The sequence below is a fragment of the Lissotriton helveticus genome, chromosome 5_2 (genome assembly GCF_964261635.1).
Source record: "Lissotriton helveticus chromosome 5_2, aLisHel1.1, whole genome shotgun sequence".
NCBI lineage: Eukaryota > Metazoa > Chordata > Amphibia > Caudata > Salamandridae > Lissotriton > Lissotriton helveticus.
Window position 1 is genome coordinate 6,719,504 of NC_136066.1, and position 24,857 is coordinate 6,744,360.

The 24,857-nt window shown below is 52.0% G+C and overlaps 1 protein-coding gene across 4 annotated transcripts in view; it reads right to left on the reverse strand.

The window, feature by feature from the left end:
* Positions 1-24,857, reverse strand: part of GOLGA2 (golgin A2) — a 355,961-nt gene that overhangs the window by 11,767 nt on the left and 319,337 nt on the right. For all 4 annotated transcript variants that reach the window (XM_078646638.1, XM_078646641.1, XM_078646639.1 and 1 more), the window contains 6 exons: positions 23,792-23,891; positions 23,204-23,295; positions 22,940-23,096; positions 17,637-17,704; positions 17,136-17,238; positions 13,509-13,615 (listed from right to left, as the gene is read on the reverse strand). In XM_078646638.1, the coding sequence (XP_078502764.1) occupies positions 13,509-13,615; positions 17,136-17,238; positions 17,637-17,704; positions 22,940-23,096; positions 23,204-23,295; positions 23,792-23,891 (627 nt within the window). The remainder of the gene's footprint in view (positions 1-13,508; positions 13,616-17,135; positions 17,239-17,636; positions 17,705-22,939; positions 23,097-23,203; positions 23,296-23,791; positions 23,892-24,857) is intronic.

The window sequence follows — 24,857 nt, forward strand, 5'->3', positions numbered from 1 at the left end:
GCAAGTGGTACCCCAGGAGTATGCAAAGAATGCGTAACCACACCCACACATGCTCGTTCCCGGAATATAAGCAGTAATGTAACAATGTTCGCGCTATATAAAATCGCATTAAGTAAAGAGACAAGCCATCCAATCAAAAGGGTTTTAAAGGAATTATACTCTGGGAGAGGGACAAACACAAGAATAGGAAGGGAAACAACTGAAACCATGGCAAGCAAATGTGATTGACATTAAAGCCAATCACTGATAAGCAGTGGGCGAACCCAAAGCCCACTGTAAGAGAGGTAACGTCCGCAGAAGGGGTTTCGACAAAACATTGCTAAAAGCTGCCAGTAGGCGAGACCTAAAAACATTAATGGGGCATTCTCTGTAAAGTGCCTGAATACCTTCTGGTGCAGTGGTGCCATAGCTAAATAACCAAATGAATGAAAATTAAATAAACATTTTAAAATGACTTGAACTTTAGCCGTGAAGGTGTCTTGCTCTCAAGACACTAAGCAACAAGGTTTGCCCTCTGTCACCAACTGCATTACTGTAGAACGAGCATGCAAGCCTCTTGAGGAAGGCCCAAGACAAGCACACAACTCGGTCGACTTCCAGAGCCAGGCTGCCATGTTCAACAACAACAATCAACACTTCACAGGCGTGTTCGATCCTTTTCAGTTCCTAGATTTTCCAGTCCGCCAGTAATTGAAACCCCACAGGGGATATGAACATTCAATGAATAATTAAGATAAGACAGTATCTATTACAGTTAGTTATCTAAAGCTTATACATTTTTAATGGATACTATTATCTCGCCAGTGTCAGGAATTTATCAGACTAACAAAAGGGCATAAGATTAAGTTCAGAGGTATGCTATATGGAACTTACCTGGAAGAGGTGTTCGCCAAGAGAAATGATGCGGGTTGTAGCTCAGAGGCAACTAACAATTAGGTAAGGGGGTGTTCCTGCCAAGGAGGTGACAATATCCACTACCGCAGCACATTAGCCAGTGGAGACGCAAGTACAAATGGACTTCCAGGCCATAAGCAGGGGAGAGAGTACAACATCCAGAATTCTGAAAATAAGGTCCCTCGGACCAGCCCTTGGTGTATTTAACTAGATGCTCAAGAGAATGCTCCCTCCCAAACTTTCTCGCATAATGTGCTACCTATTCCATCTCGTAAGGTTCTCAGACGTTATCAAGACTGCTTGGTGCCAGTCACCAAGTCAAAGTAAGATTTAAGTGGACTCCATTGTAGTTTACAATAATCCTGGTTACCAAATATCCTTTAGTAAAAAGAAATCTTACAAGGAATAGCTACCATGCTCCTTGGACAATGTTCCATGATTCACTCAAAGTCCTGCTAGCTGATTCACAGCTCTCCTTACTACATAACATCAGTCATCCGGAAACCGACTGCTTCATAACAGCTACTCTGTTTGAAGCACTGCCCGTGGTGGCGATCAGATCTGGACGCATATGGCCGAGCCTTACAGAGCCCAGCCTGTGCAGCTTCTCCTTCACCTCAAATACACTGTTTCTGTGCCACAGTTGCTGCCCGCAGGCAACCAGTGTTCAGGATAAGGGACCTGGAATCAACACTGAAAAGTCGACACCAGGGGCAAGTCTGATGGAGCATTCATGTGAGGCAGGAGGAAACCAGTTCACCCATCACTTCAACACGATGAAAACACCATCAGATTACCAAACAGGTCGCATCTGGCAACATTTCATGGCAAAATGAACAGCAAAATCGAGTACTTTAGACTTGAAGCTTAACTGGATGCAGATGTTTCTGATACCCACCATGTACAGAAGCTTCGCTGCCCACGTTTACAGCGATGCTCAATGCTCTTGTCTACCATCCACCATTGCTCCAAGAATGTTGTTTTCAGAGACACTTTTAGCATCAGTAAGGAATCTACAGTGACAAGGGATAGGGGCTGCGTTCCAACTATCACATGGAATGACCGGTCTCAAGGAGGGAGTGTTCTCATGGGGACTAGACTCTTAGCATGTGCCTCTTGAGCACAGCCAGTCCTCCTAAAGGACAGACACACTTGTGTAGTACGCAGACAGGGTCCACACACAGGCCCTACTATTCCCTCAGTACATGTTAAACCGATGCCCCACACAAACAGCTTCCATTATGAGCAAAGCTAGGCACCTAGGTTATGGGGTGGACGAACCTTGCAGTTACGAGAGCTAGTAAGGGGTCTTCCAACAAGGGTACAAAATAAGTCTTGCATCCCTGGACTTCACATCAAGGCCCCCACCAGTCACCACAGAGCCTGGGAAGGTGAGCCACCTGCGTCTTGCATCCCTGGACTTCACATCAAGGCCCCCACCAGTCACCACAGAGCCTGGGAAGGTGAGCCACCTGCGTCTTGCATCCCTGTCCTACACATCGCTGCCCCACCAGTCACCACAGAGCCTGGGAAGGTGAGCCACCTGCGTCTGGCATCCCTGTCCTACACATCGCTGCCCCCACCAGTCACCACAGAGCCTGGGAAGGTGAGCCACCTGCGTCTTGCATCCCTGTCCTACACATCACGGCCCCCACCAGTCACCACAGAGCCTGGGAAGGTGAGCCACCTGCGTCTTGCATCCCTGGTAATGGTAATGGTAAAAGTACTTGTAAAGCGCTAACATTCATCCTGTAAGGATATCATGGCGCTGAAATAAACGATGTACATATAACTGGCGGTTATTGATGGTGATTTGATGATTTAGTGAGTGTTAGGGAACAGCGTTGTTTTGAGTTTTTTCCTAAAGGTAAGATAGTCATCCGTAAGTCTCAGATCTGTCGGCAAGTCATTCCAAAGGTTTGCCGCTAAATGTGAGAAGGCACGGCCACCCGTCCTAGCCTTCTTTATTCGAGTGGTTATCGCTCTTGCTGTGTGTTGAGAGCGAAGATTTCTATTTGGGACATAGAAATTGATTCTGTTTTTTAGGATGGTTGGGCCTGTTTTATACAATGCTCTGTGAGTGATGCACAGCATTTCAAAAGTGGCTCTTTCTCTCATTGGCAGCCAGTGTAAGGCTCTCAAACAGCTTGTGGCAGAGTCGTATTTTCTTTTGTTGCATACGGCTTTTGCTGCCGCATTTTGAACAAGTTGTAATTTTGAGAATAGGTAATCTGCCATGCCAACGAATAGGGAGTTCCCGTAGTCAAGTCTACTAATTAATAGTGACTGTACTAGGATCTTTCTGCATTCCAGGGGAATCCATGGAAACACTCTTCGTAGCGTTTTCAATAGTGCAAAGCCTTTCCCACAGATAGTTGTCACGTGGTTTTTCATTGACAATCCATTGTCAATGTAGACTCCCAAGTTCCTCGCCATTTGAGTTGGTTTGGGAGGGGTGCCAAGGATGTTGGGCCACCAGGTGTCATCCCAAAGTAGCTGGGAACTACCGAACAATAAAATCTCCGATTTATCGGCATTTCATTTCAGACAGTGATCTTGCATCCATCTGGATAGTTCAGAAAGGCAATTAAGCAGTCTGTTTTTAGGATCTTCTTCACCATTTAAGGCAATCATTAGTTGTGTATCATCGGCGTATGAGCAGATGTTAACGACCCACTTCTTCCCAATAGTGGCCAGTGATGATACATAAACATTAAATAATGTTGGACTTAATGATGCCCCTTGTGGTACGCCATACTTGATCTTGCAAGGTGAAGAAATATAGCTGCATAGTCGGACAGATTGTGATCTGTCTGATGAAAAAGAATTCAACCAAGTCAGGGCTTTTCCCTGTAGTCCTTTTGCAGCTAACATTTGTATTAGCAGGTTATGAGATACAGTATCAAAAGCCGCTGATAAATCCAACAATATCAGGGCCACCGTTTTACCTTCATCAACCCGACTTCTGATGTCATCCAGTACTGCCAAGAGAGTTGTCTCGGTACTGTTATTCGACCTAAAGCCCGTCTGCGAGACGTCAAGCAGGTCATTAGTTTCCAGGTAGTTTGATAACTGTTTGTTCACTAGCTTTTCCAATACCTTTGACAGGTATGGCAGCTGTGAGATGGGCCGATAGTTGGCAGGGTTGTTTATGTCCGTGCCCACTTTTTTAAGTAAGGGAGTCACTACTGCTGTCTTCCAGATGGCTGGAAATTCTGCCTGGTCTAGTGATTGATTTAGTGCTTGCGTCACTGGAGGAGCAATTAGGGGGATTAATTGTAGAAAGATGTGATGTGGACCACACATCGCTGCCTACACCAGTCACCACAGAGCCTGGGAAGGTGAGCCACCTGCGTCTGGCATCCCTGGACTACACATCGCTGTCCCCACCAGTCACCACAGAGCCTGGGAAGGTGAGCCCCTGCGTATTGCATCCCTGAACTACACATCGCTGCTCCCACCAGTCACCACAGAGCCTGGGAAGGTGAGCCACCTGCGTCTGGCATCCCTGAACTACACATCACTGCCCCAACCAGTCACCACAGAGCCTGGGAAGGTGAGCCTACCTGCGTCTTGCATCCCTGGACTACACATCACGGCCCCCACCAGTCACCACAGAGCCTGGGAAGGTGATCCACCTGCGTCTTGCATCCCTGGACTACACATCCCTGCCCCCAGCAGTCACCACAGAGCCTGGGAAGGTGAGCCACCTGCGTCTTGCATCCCTGGACTACACATCGCTGCCCCCACCAGTCACCACAGAGCCTGGGAAGGTGAGCCACCTGCGTCTTGCATCCCTGGACTACACATCACGGCCCCCACCAGTCACCACAGAGCCTGGGAAGGTGAGCCCACCTGCGTCTTGCATCCCTGGGCTACACATCACGGCCCCCACCAGTCACCACAGAGCCTGGGAAGGTGAGCCACCTGCGTCTGGCATCCCTGTCCTACACATCACGGCCCCACCAGTCATCACAGAGCCTGGGAAGGTGAGCCACCTGCGTCTTGCATCCCTGGGCTACACATCACGGCCCCCACCAGTCACCACAGAGCCTGGGAAGGTGAGCCACCTGCGTCTTGCATCCCTGGACTACACATCACGGCCCCCACCAGTCACCACAGAGCCTGGGAAGGTGAGCCACCTGCGTCTTGCATCCCCGGACCACACATCGCTGCTCCCACCAGTCACCACAGAGCCTGGGAAGGTGAGCCACCTGCGTCTTGCATCCCCGGACCACACATCACGGCCCCCACCAGTCACCACAGAGCTTGGGAAGGTGAGCCACCGGCGTCTTGCATCCCCGGACCACACATCGCTGCTCCCACCAGTCACCACAGAGCCTGGGAAGGTGAGCCACCTGCGTCTGGCATCCCTGAACTACACATCACTGCCCCAACCAGTCACCACAGAGCCTGGGAAGGTGAGCCACCTGCGTCTTGCATCCCTGGACTACACATCGCTGCCCCAACCAGAGGGATGTATGACGTTAAAACGCATACTTTTACAACGCATACCGTTACAACGGGACTTTTACAACGCAAATACTATTACAACGCATGTATTTACAACGCATTTTTTTACAACGCAGGTACCTTTACAACGCATACCATTACAACGTAAGTATTGGTAAGTATATATAATTTTTTTAATTGTAAATTATTTAAAATTAATATAATTTAATGTAATTGTATTTAATTTAATTTAATTTCATTTAATTAATTTAATTTAAATTTAATTTAATTTTATTTTTACCCTGTACCCCTGTACCCCAAAAACCCAAAACTGACCCTGAACCCAAAAAATACCCCTTTATCCAAAAACTGAAAACTGACCCTAAACCCTAAAAATACCCCTTTACCCAAAAACTGAAAACTGACCCTGAACCCTAAAAATACCCCTTTACCCAAAAACCCAAAACTGACCCTGAACCCTAAAAATACCCCTTTACCCAAAAACTGAAAACTGACCCTGAACCCTAAAAATACCCCTTTACCCAAAAACCCAAAACTGACCCTGAACCCTAAAAATACCCCTTTACCCAAAACTGACCCTGAACCCTAAAAATACCCCTTTACCCAAAAACCCAAAACTGACCCTGAACCCTAAAAATACCCCTTTACCCAAAAACTGAAAACTGACCCTGAACCCTAAAAATACCCCTTTACCCAAAAACCCAAAACTGACCCTGAACCCTAAAAATACCCCTTTATCCAAAAACCCAAAACTGACCCTGAACCCTAAAAATACCCCTTTACCCAAAAAACCAAAACTGACCCTGAACCCTAAAAATATCCCTTTAAAAAAAAACCTAACATATAACATTTTAAATATAATTATATACTTACCAATACTTACGTTGTAATGGTATGCGTTGTAAAGGTACCTGCGTTGTAAAAACATGCGTTGTAAATAAATGCGTTGTAATAGTATTTGCGTTGTAAAAGTTCCGTTGTAATGGTAGTGCGTTGTAAAAAATGCGTTGTAACGGGTGTATACCCAACCGGTCACCACAGAGCCTGGGAAGGTGAGACACCTGCGTCTTGCATCCCTGGACTACACATCACGGCCCCCACCAGTCACCACAGAGCCTGGGAAGGTGAGCCACCTGCGTCTTGCATCCCCGGACCACACATCGCTGCCCCCAGCAGTCACCACAGAGCCTGGGAAGGTGAGCCACCTGCGTCTTGCATCCCTGGACTACACATCACGGCCCCCACCAGTCACCACAGAGCCTGGGAAGGTGAGCCACCTGCGTCTTGCATCCCTGGACTACACATCACGGCCCCCACCAGTCACCACAGAGCCTGGGAAGGTGAGCCACCTGCGTCTTGCATCCCTGGACCACACATCGCTGCCCCCACCAGTCACCACAGAGCCTGGGAAGGTGAGCCACCTGCGTCTTGCATCCCTGGACTACACATCACGGCCCCCACCAGTCACCACAGAGCCTGGGAAGGTGAGCCACCTGCGTCTTGCATCCCTGGACTACACATCACGGCCCCCACCAGTCACCACAGAGCCTGGGAAGGTGAGCCACCTGCGTCTTGCATCCCTGGACTACACATCACTGCCCCCACCAGTCACCACAGAGCCTGGGAAGGTGAGCCACCTGCGTCTTGCATCCCTGGACTACACATCGCTGCCCCCACCAGTCACCACAGAGCCTGGGAAGGTGAGCCACCTGCGTCTGGCATCCCTGGGCTACACATCACGGCCCCCACCAGTCACCACAGAGCCTGGGAAGGTGAGCCACCTGCGTCTGGCATCCCTGGACTACACATCACGGCCCGACCAGTCACCACAGAGCCTGGGAAGGTGAGCCACCTGCGTCTTGCATCCCTGGACCACACATCGCTGCCCCCACCAGTCACCACAGAGCTTGGGAAGGTGAGCCACCTGCATCTGGCATCCCTGGACTACACATCACTGCCCCTACCAGTCACCACAGAGCCTGGGAAGGTGAGCCACCTGTGTCTTGCATCCCTGGACTACACATCGCTGCCCCCACCAGTCACAGAGCCTGGGAAGGTGAGCCACCTGCGTCTTGCATCCCTGGACTACACATCACGGCCCCCACCAGTCACCACAGAGCCTGGGAAGGTGAGCCACCTGCGTCTTGTATCCCTGGACTACACATCACGGCCCCCACCAGTCACCACAGAGCCTGGGAAGGTGAGCCACCTGCGTCTTGCATCCCTGTCCTACACATCGCTGCCCCACCAGTCACCACAGAGCCTGGGAAGGTGAGCCACCTGCGTCTTGCATCCCTGTCCTACACATCGCTGCACCCAGCAGTCACCACTGAGCCTGGGAAGGTGAGCCACCTGCGTCTTGCATCCCTGGACTACACATCACGGCCCCCACCAGTCACCACAGAGCCTGGGAAGGTGAGCCACCTGCGTCTTGCATCCCTGTCCTACACATCGCTGCCCCACCAGTCACCACAGAGCCTGGGAAGGTGAGCCACCTGCGTCTTGCATCCCTGTACTACACATCGCTGCCCCCACCAGTCACCACAGAGCCTGGGAAGGTGAGCCACCTGCGACTGGCATCCCTGGACTACAGATCACGGCCCCCACCAGTCACCACAGAGCCTGGGAAGGTGAGCCACCTGCGTCTTGCATCCCTGGACTACACATCACGGCCCCCACCAGTCACCACAGAGCCTGGGAAGGTGAGCCACCTGCGTCTGGCATCCCTGGGCTACACATCGCTGTCCCCACCAGTCACCACAGAGCCTGGGAAGGTGAGCCACCTGCATCTGGCATCCCTGGAATACATATCACTGCCCCCAGCAGTCACCACAGAGCCTGGGAAGGTGAGCCACCTGCGTCTTGCATCCCTGGACTACACATCACGGCCCCCACCAGTCACCACAGAGCCTGGGAAGGTGAGCCACCTGCGTCTGGCATCCCTGGGCTACACATCGCTGTCCCCACCAGTCACCACAGAGCCTGGGAAGGTGAGCCACCTGCGTCTGGCATCCCTGAACTACACATCACGGCCCCACCAGTCATCACAGAGCTTGGGAAGGTGAGCCACCTGCGTCTTGCATCCCTGGGCTACACATCACGGCCCCCACCAGTCACCACAGAGCCTGGGAAGGTGAGCCACCTGCGTCTTGCATCCCTGTACTACACATCGCTGCCCCCACCAGTCACCACACAGCCTGGGAAGGTGAGCCACCTGCGTCTGGCATCCCTGGACTACACATCGCTGCCCCCCCCAGTCACCACAGAGCCTGGGAAGGTGAGCCACCTGCGTCTGGCATCCCTGGACCACACATCGCTGCCCCCACCAGTCACAGAGCCTGGGAAGGTGAGCCACCTGCGTCTTGCATCCCTGGACTACACATCACGGCCCCCACCAGTCACCACAGAGCCTGGGAAGGTCAGCCACCTGCGTCTTGCATCCCTGGACTACACATCGCTGCCCCCAGCAGTCACCACAGAGCCTGGTAAGGTGAGCCACCTGCGTCTGGCCTCCCTGGACTACACATCGCTGCCCCCACCAGTCACCACAGAGCCGGGGAAGGTGAGCCACCTGCGTCTGGCATCCCTGGACTACACATCGCTGCCCCCAGCAGTCACCACAGAGCCTGGGAAGGTGAGCCACCTGCGTCTGGCATCCCTGAACTACACATCACTGCCCCAACCAGTCACCACAGAGCCTGGGAAGGTGAGCCACCTGCGTCTGGCATCCCTGGACTACACATCGCTGCCCCCACCAGTCACCACCGAGCCTGGGAAGGTGAGCCACCTGCGTCTGGCATCCCTGGACTACACATCGCTGCCCCCACCAGTCACCACAGAGCCTGGGAAGGTGAGCCACCTGCGACTGGCATCCCTGGACTACAGATCACGGCCCCCACCAGTCACCACAGAGCCTGGGAAGGTGAGCCACCTGCATCTGGCATCCCTGGAATACATATCACTGCCCCCAGCAGTCACCACAGAGCCTGGGAAGGTGAGCCACCTGCGTCTTGCATCCCTGGACTACACATCACGGCCCCCACCAGTCACCACAGAGCCTGGGAAGGTGAGCCACCTGCGTCTTGCATCCCTGGACTACACATCGCTGCCCCCACCAGTCACGACAGAGCTTGGGAAGGTGCGACACCTGCGTCTTGCATCCCTGGACTACACATCACGGCCCCCACCAGTCAACAGAGAGCCTGGGAAGGTGAGCCACCTGCATCTGGCATCCCTGGAATACATATCACTGCCCCCAGCAGTCACCACAGAGCCTGGGAAGGTGAGCCACCTGCGTCTTGCATCCCTGAACTACACATCGCTGCCCCCACCAGTCACCACAGAGCCTGGGAAGGTGAGCCACCTGCGTCTTGCATCCCTGGACTACACATCGCTGCCCCCACCAGTCACGACAGAGCTTGGGAAGGTGCGACACCTGCGTCTTGCATCCCTGGACTACACATCGCTGCCCCCACCAGTCACGACAGAGCTTGGGAAGGTGCGACACCTGCGTCTTGCATCCCTGGACTACACATCACGCCCCCCACCAGTCACCACAGTGCCTGGGAAGGTGAGCCACCTGCGTCTTGCATCCCTGGACTACACATCAAGGGCCCCCACCAGTCACCACAGAGCCTGGGAAGGTGAGCCACCTGCGTCTTGCATCCCTGTCCTACACATCGCTGCCCCACCAGTCACCACAGAGCCTGGGAAGGTGAGCCACCTGCGTCTTGCATCCCTGTCCTACACATCGCTGCCCCACCAGTCACCACAGAGCCTGGGAAGGTGAGCCACCTGCGTCTTGCATCCCTGTCCTACACATCGCTGCCCCACCAGTCACCACAGAGCCTGGGAAGGTGAGCCACCTGCATCTGGCATTCCTGGACTACACATCACGGCCCCCACCAGTCACCACAGAGCCTGGGAAGGTGAGCCACCTGCGTCTTGCATCCCTGTCCTACACATCACGGCCCCCACCAGTCACCACAGAGCCTGGGAAGGTGAGCCACCTGCGTCTTGCATCCCTGTCCTACACATCACGGCCCCCGCCAGTCACCACAGAGCCTGGGAAGGTGAGCCACCTGCGTCTGGCATCCCTGGACTACACATCACGGCCCCCACCAGTTACCACAGAGCCTGGGAAGGTGAGCCACCTGCGTCTGGCATCCCTGAACTACACATCGCTGCCCCCACCAGTCACAGAGCCTGGGAAGGTGAGCCACCTGCGTCTTGCATCCCCGGACTACACATCGCTGCCCCCACCAGTCACCACAGAGCCTGGGAAGGTGAGCCACCTGCGTCTTGCATCCCTGGACTACACATCACGGCCCCCACCAGTTACCACAGAGCCTGGGAAGGTGAGCCACCTGCGTCTGGCATCCCTGAACTACACATCGCTGCCCCCACCAGTCACAGAGCCTGGGAAGGTGAGCCACCTGCGTCTTGCATCCCCGGACTACACATCGCTGCCCCCACCAGTCACCACAGAGCCTGGGAAGGTGAGCCACCTGCGTCTTGCATCCCTGGACTACACATCAAGGGCCCCCACCAGTCACCACAGAGCTTGGGAAGGTGAGCCACCTGCGTCTTGCATCCCTGGACTACACATCGCTGCACCCAGCAGTCACCACAGAGCTTGGGAAGGTGAGCCACCTGCGTCTGGCATCCCTGGACTACACATCGCTGCACCCAGCAGTCACCACAGAGCTTGGGAAGGTGAGCCACCTGCGTCTGGCATCCCTGGACTACACATCGCTGCCCCCACCAGTCACCACAGAGCCTGGGAAGGTGAGCCACCTGCATCTGGCATCCCTGGACTACACATCACGCCCCCCACCAGTCACCACAGAGCCTGGGAAGGTGAGCCACCTGCGTCTTGCATCCCTGGGCTACACATCGCGGCCCCCACCAGTCACCACAGAGCCTGGGAAGGTGAGCCACCTGCGTCTTGCATCCCTGGACCACACATCGCTGCCCCCACCAGTCACCACAGAGCCTGGGAAGGTGAGCCACCTGCGTCTTGCATCCCTGTCCTACACATCACGGCCCCCACCAGTCACCACAGAGCCTGGGAAGGTGAGCCACCTGCGTCTTGCATCCCTGGACTACACATCGCTGCCCCCACCAGTCACCACAGAGCCTGGGAAGGTGAGCCACCTGCGTCTTGCATCCCTGGACTACACATCGCTGCCCCCACCAGTCACCACAGAGCCTGGGAAGGTGAGCCACCTGCGTCTTGCATCCCTGTCCTACACATCACGGCCCCCACCAGTCACCACAGAGCCTGGGAAGGTGAGCCACCTGCGTCTTGCATCCCTGGACTACACATCGCTGCCCCCACCAGTCACCACAGAGCCTGGGAAGGTGAGCCACCTGCGTCTTGCATCCCTGGGCTACACATCGCTGCCCCCACCAGTCACCACAGAGCCTGGGAAGGTGAGACACCTGCGTCTGGCATCCCTGGACTACACATCGCTGCCCCCACCAGTCACCACAGAGCCTGGGAAGGTGAGCCACCTGCGTCTTGCATCCCTGGACCACACATCGCTGCCCCCACCAGTCACCACAGAGCCTGGGAAGGTGAGCCACCTGCGTCTTGCATCCCTGGACTACACATCGCTGCCCCCACCAGTCACAGAGCCTGGGAAGGTGAGCCACCTGCGTCTGGCATCCCTGGGCTACACATCGCTGCCCCCACCAGTCACCACAGAGACTGGGAAGGTGAGCCACCTGCGTCTTGTATCCCTGGACTACACATCACTGCCCCCACCAGTCACCACAGAGCCTGGGAAGGTGAGCCACCTGCGTCTGGCATCCTTGGACTACACATCGCTGCCCCCAGCAGTCACCACAGTGCCTGGGAAGGTGAGCCACCTGCGTCTTGCATCCCTGTCCTACACATCACTGCCCCCACCAGTCACCACAGAGCCTGGGAAGGTGAGCCACCTGCGTCTGGCATCCCTGGGCTACACATCGCGGCCCCCACCAGTCACCACAGAGCCTGGGAAGGTGAGCCACCTGCGTCTTGCATCCCTGGACTACACATCACGGCCCCCACCAGTCACCACAGAGCCTGGGAAGGTGAGCCACCTGCGTCTTGCATCCCTGGACTACACATCACGCCCCCCACCAGTCACCACAGAGCCTGGGAAGGTGAGCCACCTGCGTCTTGCATCCCTGGACTACACATCGCTGCCCCCACCAGTCACCACAGAGCCTGGGAAGGTGAGCCACCTACGTCTTGCATCCCTGGACTACACATCGCGGCCCCCACCAGTCACCACAGAGCCTGGGAAGGTGAGCCACCTGCGTCTTGTATCCCTGGACTACACATCACGGCCCCCACCAGTCACCACAGAGCCTGGGAAGGTGAGCCACCTACGTCTTGCATCCCTGGACTACACATCACGGCCCGACCAGTCACCACAGAGCCTGGGAAGGTGAGCCACCTGCGTCTTGCATCCCTGGACTACACATCGCTGCCCCCACCAGTTACCACAGAGCCTGGGAAGGTGAGCCACCTGCGTCTGGCATCCTTGGACTACACATCACGGCCCCCACCAGTCACCACAGAGCCTGGGAAGGTGAGCCACCTGCAAGCACAGAGGGGTTAGGACCTCCAGCCATCAGCACAGTAAATAGATGAAGCAACTCCAGTGGACTTAGGTGACCAAGGATTTCATTGTGGGGGGAAAACAGGGATGTGACACAAAAGGGAGGAGAGGCACCGCTTTTCCCAGCTGTCCTGAACACTTGTCTCAAGAGGTTGTATCAACACATTAAAGACCAGCCATTCCTCTGTAGAACTGAAGTGTCTCTCACTGCAAATGTGACTCACCCAAAGGACATCTAGGGGTTATGAAGCAGGGCTCCTTGTGCCCCACGTCAAGCGTGGCTGTAGACGAGCCACGGTGCAAAGTTACAGCGAAGCACCGCTGTACCCTTCCCGAAGAGCAGAATGGGGAGATTTCAGATTACTTTTCCACGTTCCAACCTCGTTATCTTCCTTCCCTCTAATGGCACATTCCCCACGCTTTCATCTTGTGTCACATGCTCACATTAAGAGTACGTACATCCTCTCGGACCCACTGCCTTGGTGCCTTCCTCCACAGCCACTAGGGAATCAGAGAACTATGCAGTACCTTCATCTCCTCCTTGTCCTGGGACAGCCGGCTGATGTACTCCTCCTTTTCGCGATGGCGCTGCTTCAGGATGGCCCGCTGGCTCTGATACAGAGCGATGTACTCACCTACAACAAAGACAAGCCAGGGAGGGAACGGTTACAGGTGGGAGGAAATACACTGGAAAGGAAAGCGCAAACATCGCTTGCATGGACATAGGGGCTAACCGGGAATAGAGCAGGTGGAGGCTCAAGGCAGATGAGGAGAGAACTGGCTGTCCGAGGGGGGGAGGGTGGAATGAGGAGACACACACATACTTGAGAAGAAGTCTCACATTCAAATAGGGGTCCAATAAGAATGTTAGGGGGTGAGAAAAGGGTTTAGAGAGAGGTTGCAAAACGTATTATCCTGAGCGTAGAAGGAGGAGTACGCTTTAATGAGATCACCAGAGGGGACGGTGGAGAGGCACTTCGGTGCAGCAGGCGAGTTAAAATCCTTGCAGATGCTGGGAGACAAACTACAGAAGTAGAGAGGGAATGTGGCAGGAGTGATCTGCGCTCAGCTTTGGATAGGGTCCAGTACAAAAGGAGAGGGAATCGTGGCCAGCATGCACAAGGATTGGATGAGCACCATAGCAAGCTTAAAGGTAACTGCTAGGAAGTGTGCCAGTCAGGGAGCAAACTGGGTTCAGGAGAAAGGGGGCAGTGAGAAGCAAACTGGATTGAGGGACAAACACCACATTCTGAGGAGGTGGGACAAACTGCATGTACGGAGGAAGACAAGCAAACATAAGGGACGGGTTTGGAGGTGTTGAAACTGTTGCATCCGAGGAGCAAACAACCGATCAAACTAAGGAGAAGGAGACCATACAACAAGAGGAGGAGCAGCAGCAAAAGAAATGTCTGTGAGAGGAAGAACAAACTGCATGAATGGAGGAGTAGCAAATGCCACATCAATGGAACGTTGAGTAAACAACAAATCCGGGGAGGAGAAGGAGTGGAGAACACATACAAGACAGACACAACATCAGGAAACAGACAGAGAAAACAGTCCGTCCAGACGACGTAATAAACACCATATCTGGGGCATGAGAAAACCATCCATTCAGGGGGAGGGGCAAACAGCACCCCTGGAGTAAGAACATACACAAGGAAGGGCAAACAAGGCATACGGGGGAGTAGAGGCAAACAAGCAGTGCAGGGGAAGAGGAGCTTGGAAGGCGTTGGGGAGAAACAAATAATCACGGAAATGGAGCAAAGACTATGTAGGGGGGGGGAAGAGCACAGTCCTATCTAGGGGCGAGATAACACCTAGTCAATGGTAGTAAGATGTATGCCCCTAATCAGTCAGTCACTTACAGAGGAATGTACTCCTAGTTCAGCAGTTCAAACCCTAGCTGCTTGCTTTGCAACAACGGAGGACATTGAAAGACGATAACCTCTGTCAGGAGAGTAAAGAAAGCTGAACCCTTTATATATCTGAGGCCAAGGTGGGGGGCTCGGAAGTAGAAGACAAGTTATTTACCTTTGGTAATATTCCTTCTGGTAGATATTCTAACAGCAGATTCCTCCCTTGGGAATACTCAAGAACCAGACAAGGTTCAGAAATCTTTGGCCAGCAATGCTGTTGTGAGCTGCATAGCTCCACGTTCACTCCAGACTGCCCCGAAAGTGACAGAGCGGAGTCACTTGTAAGAGTCACCCCGTGTGCTAACACACAAGTGACTTACCATTTGGTAAGGATCTTTCAGGTAGAGACTATTTATTTGCAAATGGCTCACCTTTTGAATACTTCCTCAAACATCAAACTGTATCCGGAAACTTGTTTGTAGCACATCTGTGTGCCAGCAGGCGGTGCCACATGGCTCAGAGCTTAAGCCATGCCACTCCGGAAGTTGCATGTGAAGCCTATATAGGATCCACTCCAGCGCGCTGGCGTTCATTGCTTTCGGGCGGTCAACGCGCCCAGACACAGAGGCCCAAAAGCGAGTTGGTTGTGACCAGTGTGCAGATACGTAGAGTTGGATCTTATGAATGGATGGAGTCCAATCACACAGCAGGGAGTATGGGAGGGACAGTGAGGAACCTGTGGCTCGATAGAGTCTTTTCCGGAAGGAGCATTACCAAAGGTGAGAGACTTGCTCTTCTGATAGAGACTTCTAGTTGCAGACACCTCACCTTCTGAATAGATACCAAAGCTGTACCGATTCTAAGGTGGGACCGTGAACGGACTAGAACCAGAAAGACCTGCAGAACGGAGCGGACAAAATACACCTTCTAGTGAACCTGACCGCCCAAACAATAGCGCTTAGAGAAAGTATGGAGAGACGTCCAGGACAGGAGCTCTGCGTGCCAGTGCAGGGGTAGCAACTTTGGTCCGGATAGAATGAGCACACAGTCCTTCCTGAGGCTGCTTTTTGGATAATGCGTCGTTGATCTTGGTAAGATTCTTGGGGATCGAGGGCCTGCCAGAGCGAGCTGGAAGCACGCCAAATATCTGCAGCATGGCCTTCTTAAAGATGCCAGTTTGCTGCGGCTTTGTCGATTGTTCTGAACGTTTGGGACACACTGGGACCAGCTTTGGAATATGCTCCGCAACCGGAGATCTGGAAGGAGACCAGCTCACATTTCGACAGCCTCGTGCCTTCTCTTTGGATAGAGAGTGGTGGGATAGGAGTCAAGTCTTGCTTCACTTTCTTGTGCTTGCATTTGGACTTTGATTTTGACTTACCGGAGGACTTCGACTGCCAAGATGGCCTCTTGCAAGAGCGAGTCTGCACCTTCGACTTGGAGACGGCGTTACCTGACTAAATTTTGTGTATTGCGTTGTATAACTTTGTTTCTCAGTCCTCGATTGTCTTCGGGTGAAAAAGCGAACACTCTTGTTGCTCGACTGAGTCATGTCCTGAGCCCAAACACCAGAGAGACACCTTGTGCGGGTCTGTGACTGACATCTGTTTTTTAACAATCACAGCAAGATTTGAAACTTGTAGTCTTAGGAGGACACAGCAGTCGCTAGCACACTGAATCTCAGTTTTAACAGTCATCGAAAGGCAGAGAGGATTGGGAGGGAAATTCTGGATCTGTGTCGGAAGGCACAAAAAGAAACTGCTATCAGCACGCAGGGTTGGCTCTTCTATTTGGCTTGCTCCATCACTTCCAAGGAGGTGAGGAGTCAAAGCAGAGTTAAGGCGAAGCTGCATGGCGTCCCTAGTGGCAACATGGGAGCTTTGCTGGCAAAACTTTCTGGATCTAGTCTGGCACCTGGTAAGTAGAAGCGTCCATGAGAACGGCTGTACAGGAGTTGGACAGCATTCATCCTCGTCTGCACATCCTAGTCCTGAGAGCGTGAGAGAAGGAAGCTTCATATACATCTTCACATCATGATTTAAGATTGTAATAATGAAGGGAGGGCTTCTATTTCTCGGTGCGCCAAATGCCTGAGGAGGACAGCCCAAATCGAGATGTGCAAACCTAAGTCTGGGTTGTAAGCTCCAGGGAAAAAGTACGAGGCATAGCTGTGCGCAATGCGGGCAGCATTCATAATGCTCTACATATTTTAAGTCCAAAGGAGGTGCAGGGCAAGCAGCAGGGGCGGGTCAGAGTCAAGCCTCAATCCTTCAGCTTTGCTTCTAAGCTCCATGCTCACCAATGGTGTCCGTCTCTCCTGAAAGCTGTATGCACCGGTGCTCCAGCTCCTCCACGCGGTCCTTTAAATCAGCCTTCTCCTGCATCAGGTCTCTAAAGCGCAGCTGTGAAGACAGAATACACCCCATTAGCCTCGATCACACGGCTTGAGGAACTTTGTCAACAAATGATCATGTTGGGGCAGGGCCAAAGTTCACTCTCCTGGTGTCCCAAACATTCAGGAGCTTCAAGCACACTACAATTCCAGATGTGACATCCAAAGTCTCCACTCCACTCCACTCCACTCCACTCCACTCCACTCCACTCCACTCTGAAATGATTCACATGAGCATTTTTACAGCTTCAACCTCACTGCAAGGGCAGAAGAGTACTGAACAATTAACCAGAACCTTAAGTAAAAAGAGTAGTCCGCGTGTGCAGTACCTTAAAACAGAATGTCTGCAGGAAGATATAAACATGTGAGTGATCGCAATCGATGCACCTTTTGTATCAGATTGTTTACCTGCAGCTTGTCCATCGCAGTCTTCAAGGCTTCATGGACTTCCACTGGCACGGTGTCACCATCCGCCCCTAAGGAAAAGGCCAGAGAGTCACATGCGAAACGTCACACCTGCATAAACCCCAGAAACACAGCGATCAATAAACAGAAACTTTCAGAAGCACTGGTGACTGGAGTCATTCTACAAGACACAAGCAAGGGGATAAAGGATGACTCCAGGGAGAGGGGTCATCCCCAATCTCCCCGGTGGAAAGCTGTGCATTGCTTCGAAGAAACTGTGGACCGAATTCAGATCCCGCGGTGGCATCACACAGGGTTTGGGAGGAATACTGCATCAAACCTTTTGATTTAAATAAATACGGATGGCTGGTCTTTCAAACACAAAAAAGCTGACAAATAACCTTTAACAGCGCCTACAGCAAGTCCTTACTGGGCCAGAGATAAAACCAAAAACAAGTCATCCGATACTTTGGACTGGGTCCATATTGCGGGTTCGACACCCGGTTACAAACTTATCCCAACGTTTCACATAGAAAGAGGGCCCCCTGGCAGCCAGGGTGAAATACACAATCTCGGAATGAGGATGGAAAGCAGGCGAATGCCGCCGCTCAAACTCCATGCCTGTGGGGCAGACGGCACAGGACCTGCCCTGCCGCTGCAACAGGATGCCCTCTGGAAGAGGTGGCCTATCTCAGGACAGATGCTCATGATCAGAGAGGATGATGGTACTTACCTTGTAAGCATCTGCTTGCTGTATGTAGTGCTGTAGATTCACATACTCTGCATACTCCTGCCGTCTGGTGTTGGGCTTGGATGATTACAACGTGTTTTTCTTCTAAGAAGTCTTTCAGGTCACGAGATCACAGTCACTCCTCGTCTGGTAGTGACGCGCATGAACACCAACTCCATTCTGAGACTGGTTTTCACCCAACCAGTGAGAGTAGGAATGGAGTAGCGAGTAGTGCAAGAATAGTTTCCATGTGAGTAGAAAGAAAGTAACATTAAGTGAAAGATATCTGTAGCAAACACTGGCTTCCGGGGAGGCTGGCAGGCGCATGGGAATCTACAGCACTACATGAAACAAAGAGATTCTAACAGGGTACGGAACATACTCCGTTCGTAGCATGTGTGACTGTAAATACACATGACATCCATCTGGCAATCCCTGCCTCAGAAATCTCCCTAGATATGCGCAGACAAGAGCACAAAAAAACAAAACAACTAAATTAACTAACGTCAGCGCGCCGGGGTTGGCGCCTGTATAGGCACTGCACACGTCACTTCTAGCACGGACGACGCCAAGTGGAGCCGAACGGAGCCACCTACCGGTGCACAGATGTACTGCTCACAAAATGAATTCCGGATACAGTCCAACGCCTGGGGATAATTCCACGGATAGGAATCTGCGGCTGCAAGTATCTATCAGATGGACTGAAACTGCCCCTCCTGCACCCAGGACAAAAAAGAAGTGGACACCAAGGGTCAAGATGGTGGACCTTCTGTGTGACTACAGGAACACAACAAGCTGGAAGAGGCCTTTTTCTGGAAGTACATGGTTGACTTGTGGCAACTGGACCTGGACTGGACTTTGCTGCTGGCCTCTGCCTGATACCCTGAGAGTTGTAAATGTCCTCCCCTGAGATCCTGGGGGCCGTATAATTGTACTCATGTAGTCGTTTGGGCACCAAAGAAAGTTTGGAAGCTTTGAAAAAAACTTCCCCTCCAGACCTAAAGGGTGACCACGGCATCAGATTCAATATCAACTTTGTTAAGGTCAAGGATCTCAGCTCCTCTGAAAAGACAACCAAGTCCCATTCTGCACTGAAACTTTATATTTTCAGGGAGAACTCTCCAGAGCCCCAGGGGGACCAACCTGCTTCAAACATCACAGCTTTCGGTTCCACAGCAGCGGCTACATTTTCAACGGTGGCCTGATCATTGAAGTTTATTTTTCTCAAACAGTGACAAAGTTCCTTTCTGCGTTGGGACTTAAAAACTCTTTCAAACTCTTTAAGTTCCAGACGTTCACTGGGACCACTCCACTTATTGTATTCGACTGGAGCTCCCTCGTGGTCGCCCTCAAATTGCACCTAGATCCCGGTCTACCGCTTCCTTAGACTATCATTGGCCCTTTGTTATTTCTGGTGCTCTTTTCACTTAAATCTTTACAAATTCCTCTCTCTTCTTCCCCTTATTACTGTTTTGGTATTATTTTTCGTCATAAAATCTATTTCAATTTCAAACTTGTTTATGGCGTTTTATTTCGTTTTGTGTGATTTTTTCTCTCCAGTGTATGCATTTCTTAAATACCATACACTTTGTGTCACATTACCAGGGATCGAGTGCTGGTTTATTTTCTTTCATTTGTGAAACATCTCGCAGGCGATGGCCTATGTTATGAGTATTTGTAAAGGGCAATGTCACCTGGGAGGGTATCCCTGTGCTTGAGTGGGTGACGATCTAGACAGACCTAGGTCCGGTGAGAGGGTCTATTCGAACAGTAGGTCTTCAGCTTGCGGAGCCAAGAATTAATGAAGTGTAACAATAGGTCATTCATGGCTTTATGGGCAATGTGAGAGAAAGTGCACGTACGGAATGCATGTATGAGATGCATGTATGAGATGCATGTATGAGATGCATGTATGAGATGCATGCCAGCTGGAGTCTGGCCGCGCGGAGATGTCTGGTTGGTTTATGAAGTGAGATTTGGCTGTTGAGGTAAGCTAGACCCTTGTTGTGTAGTGCTTTGAGGGTGTGCGAGTTTAAACTGGGGTCACGTGTGTATTGAGAGCCAGTGGAGTTCAGGGTGATGTTGGTACAGCGCAGTTGGTTGAGTGTGTTAGATGAACCCGGCTTAGAGCGTGTTCCCGTAGTTAAGCTTGCATGTGACGAGGCCGTGGGTGTTGTTTCGCAGGTGCTGGTATGGAGCCATTTGAAGATTTTCCATAACATCCTTCAGGGTGTGGCGGTAGGAGGTTTGACGGCGTTACTTCTGTGGTCATGCTGAGCTGGCTGTCGATGATGATCCCAAGGTTCTTGGCGTGGGTGGGTGTGGATCTGAGTTCCACCAGCCACCAGGTGGAATCCCACGGTGAAGAGTTCTTCCTGAACATTATGACTTCTGTTTTGTTGTTGTTCAACTTGAGGCAGTTGGTCTTCATCCAGTCGGCGATTTGGGACCTCCAAGCGGTGATAGTGGTCCAGGTGTTGGGGGTTGTGTTAGATACTTGCTGTACTCCACAGATGCGGTAAAGGGCATCTGAAGAGTAGGGGGGCAGGTTAATTGACTGTGTTCTTCCCGTTAGCAAGGAGTATATCGAACGGAGAGTGGGACCCTGGACTCCATTCTCATGCAGGCGAAGGTGAGGATGGGGTGGGATACCATATCTGGCGCAGCAGAGAGATTCAGGAGGATGTGGGCAGCTGCATCTCCTCTGACTACGATCATTTGGATGCTTTCCGTAGTGGCGATACAGTGTTTCCGTGCGGTGGTTGGCTACCATTGAGGTGATGGTGGTTGTTGATATAGTTGGTCAGATGTGTGTTGATAAGTTTCTCCAGGACTTTGGCCAGGTGCTCTAACAGGGAGTTGCGTCTGTAACTGGAGAGCATCATTGGGTCTGCCAACATCTTTTTGTGCATGGGGATTACAGGAATGTGTTTCCAGGTATAAGGGTAGGTGGTTGATATGATGGAGGTATTCAGGGTGGACTTTATGGTGGGGGTGGTTTTGTCCGTGCAGATGGTGGTCCATGTGGACAGCGCGTGTGTCATGGACGAGATGGGTAGCCATTTTCCTACGTCGTATTTGGGATCGAAGTTGTGATTATATGGTGGTTTATCTTGCTGCCGAGGAACGGAGAGTTTGTCGCAGAGGTCCCGTGTAGGGGTGATGCTGTTGGAGCTGGCCACTACGGAAGAGAATTCTTTCACGATGGCAAGGGCCTCTTTGTTGCTGGTGTCAATGCGATGTGGATGTAATTACGGTACGGTGACACTTAAAAAGCACTCCAGGGAGTCAACGCGGCCTCTTGAAGAGCAATTCAGGAGACTTGTAACTCATTCACCACAGCTCATGAACAGTGACACTTTGTTAACGGTACCGCTCTTCAACAAAGAGATCAATCGATCAGTAGATTTGTACAGCACTACTTGTCATCCGTGAGGCTATCCAGGCATGAGATACAATGAAAATGCAGCATGTCCATCATTAATGCTCGCCTACAATGCTGACCGGAGCTAACGATGTACTGCCCTGGGAAACGGCATGCTCTCTGCTGTTGGGTGGGTTGCTTGTTAATGCCCATCGAAAATAAAGTACACTGGCGAGGTTCAACCATAATGTTTTAACCTCATTGTTTTGCCTCATTGTCATCTGCAGGAAGGGCAGGGAGTGGTGAGTGAGGGTTCCCAGCTGGACTGAAAACCACCAACCTTTGACCTCCATTTCGCTTCTTTCCGGTCACTTCCAAGATACAAACAGCACAGGAAAGGCAGAAGGAAAGAATAAATAACGCATTTATATCTTTCTATATATAGATTCACACACACAAAAAAACATGTATACCTTAGCCTACCACTGTTGTTCTATTTGACCCAATTGTTTAAAAAAAACATAAAAACACCTGAAAGAAGCTTTAGTGGGCTCAGATAGATATTTTCTCCCAGCTACAAACTCAGTCGGTCTTGAGGAAGAAATTCTCCGGTTAGGGAGCATCTGATTAGAACATTATTCCAAGCAGAAAGAGCTTTCTAAACAGTGATCCTAATGATTAAAGTGTCTCTTAAGACGGGACATTTCAAAATGAGCAGAGCTCTGATCAAGAACTTCCTCACAAACAATGTGTGATGCCTCAGGAACGGGGGCCTCTGGGAGGGGCTGCTGTTCACTGTGCTCTTTACTCATCGGCTGAAGTTTGGGCCTTTTACACCGAGGTGACGGTGCTACTGAGGAGACAATGTTCAAGGAACCTTTAGGTTCCGTTTACCATTACACTTCTATTTAAAGTAGCTGCTGCCTCCCAGCTCAATGACGGGGAAGGATTAAAGCTTGTGAATTCATTAAAGATCCAGCGCTGGAGAATCGACACAACGGAAAAATAACAGGCTAAAAAAGCATCCGCTGGACAGACAGAGGCAGGCGCATGTCGCAACAAATTAGACTTACACGAACAAAAGACATGTTCAGCGAATTGTGTTTGAACACACTCAAGAACAAGCGCGAACGTCAGATGCTTCGTACATCTTAAAGCACCACACAGAGGCCGGACAAGGCTAAGACTTTACACCATTGCATGCTCTCACACCTGCTTCACGCTGTGGGTGGTACGGTTTCGGCTCAAGCCTTAGAACTGCGACCTCTTGTTGTAGTCCCCGGCACGTTTGTCTCTGCTCGGCCAAGAGCTGCCTCAATTCCTCCCGCTCAGCTTCCACTTTATTCACGGCCACCATCACGAAATTGACCTAAACAGGAGATTGAGAGTCAGTAGAGCTGCAGGCAAGGGTGCACAGAGAGCAGAGGTGATATTTGTAAGATGACATCTCCCAATTAAAAGCAACTCAACCCTCACCATCTCCTCTCGGCTCTCAAAGTCATCTGGAATTTCAAGTGAGCTTTTCTGCATCTCCTCAGATACAACCATTCCACTTTCAACCCCATCACCTGTGAAGGAGGAGTAAAGCACATCAGACATTGACAAAGAGGCTAGGATGTCACAGCAAACAGACCGGACATCAAGACAGGCAAGCTACAGCTTAGGCATGCACTCACACACACGGACGCGCACACACAGACACACAGGCGCGCGCACACACACACACACACACACACACACAGAGACACGCAGGCACACACACACGCAGCACTGTGCAAAACTAGCAACAGTGGCACACAAAAAATGCAAGCGGCAGGTACAACGAATACCGTGGACATTTGCGACTAAGCTTCTCAATCATGGGCATCGGCTTGAGTCCGAAGAGTACCAGTTACACGCAGCTTTGACTCTTGTTCAGATATTCCTCAATCCCCTATTATATGTTCATGAGAGGTCTTTAAAGTGAAGTGGGCAGGAAGGTTTAGACACTGCTGAGGGGTTGGTTTGGTTCTACAGAGCTGTAGATCTACCTCCTTGAACCCCTGCCCCGTTTGAGCCACTCACCCTGGACTCTGTTGTACGCTCCAGTATCCAGCGCTGCACTCAAGCGACTGATTTGAAATCGCAGGTCCTCGTTTTCCTTGGCCATCACTCCAAGGCTCTCCTGCAAGAGAAGCACAGCACATGGTAAATGCATGAGAACCGAGGCTGCGGTGACTGTTGACAGCTGGGACATTCACTGGTATGTTCCCTCACTGAATGCTCTTGTATTTCAGGGCCTGGCCCAGGGCTGCAAGGTAGGGTGTGGTGATGTCAAGGTGCCATGGGGATACTGCTACCCCAAGGTCACTATTGTATAACCGCTGTATGTCGTTGTAAGAGGACTGCACCGACCCTTCAAGGAGCAATACTGTACCATATAAAACAACAATTGTTCACAACAACAGTAATTCTTTTTATATAGTCTTAATGCCACAATGAAGTATTGTAAGGAAAGGTTCCTTACCTGTAACTGCATTTCTTCATCCTTGTTATCTTGCATGGATTCGCATCCGGAGGTCGGCGTGGGAACCCTCTGTAATCCACGTTAACATGGCAGTATTTCAGGGGCGTGGCTAGCAGCAGGCCGGCGAGAGGAGCCGCGGGAGACGTGAGGGGTTGCCACCATACCGCTCCTTGAATAGAAGGGACCTAGTCCCACCCGGCGGTGGAGAGCCTGCGGATGTGGAGGTGAGCCAGGGAGTGAGAGGTGAAAGTAGACGTCTGGCCCCCATTGCGGAGACACACAGCAGTGCCGGACCCGTCCGCCCCAGAATCCCACGCATTGAGGGGAGATCTCACCCAGGAGGCAACCCGCTGCGAGCAGGCGGGGACACCCAGAGGCATCCGGGACGGCTATAGACCTAGCCCCCCCTACCCACCGCATGCAATAAAGGCTCTCAACATTAGCGCGACAAGACTACCATCACGGGTCTGGCAGTGGCCATCATGCTGCAGGGTGGCATTGACAACGTGCTGCAGAGAGGCGCTAACCCTCGTGGGACCTGAGATACCAGCAGGGCCTGGGGAGAGGGGCACGCCGTCAGGCGCAACAGGGGGCTGCCGGCCGACTCCCCCAGCCACCCACGGG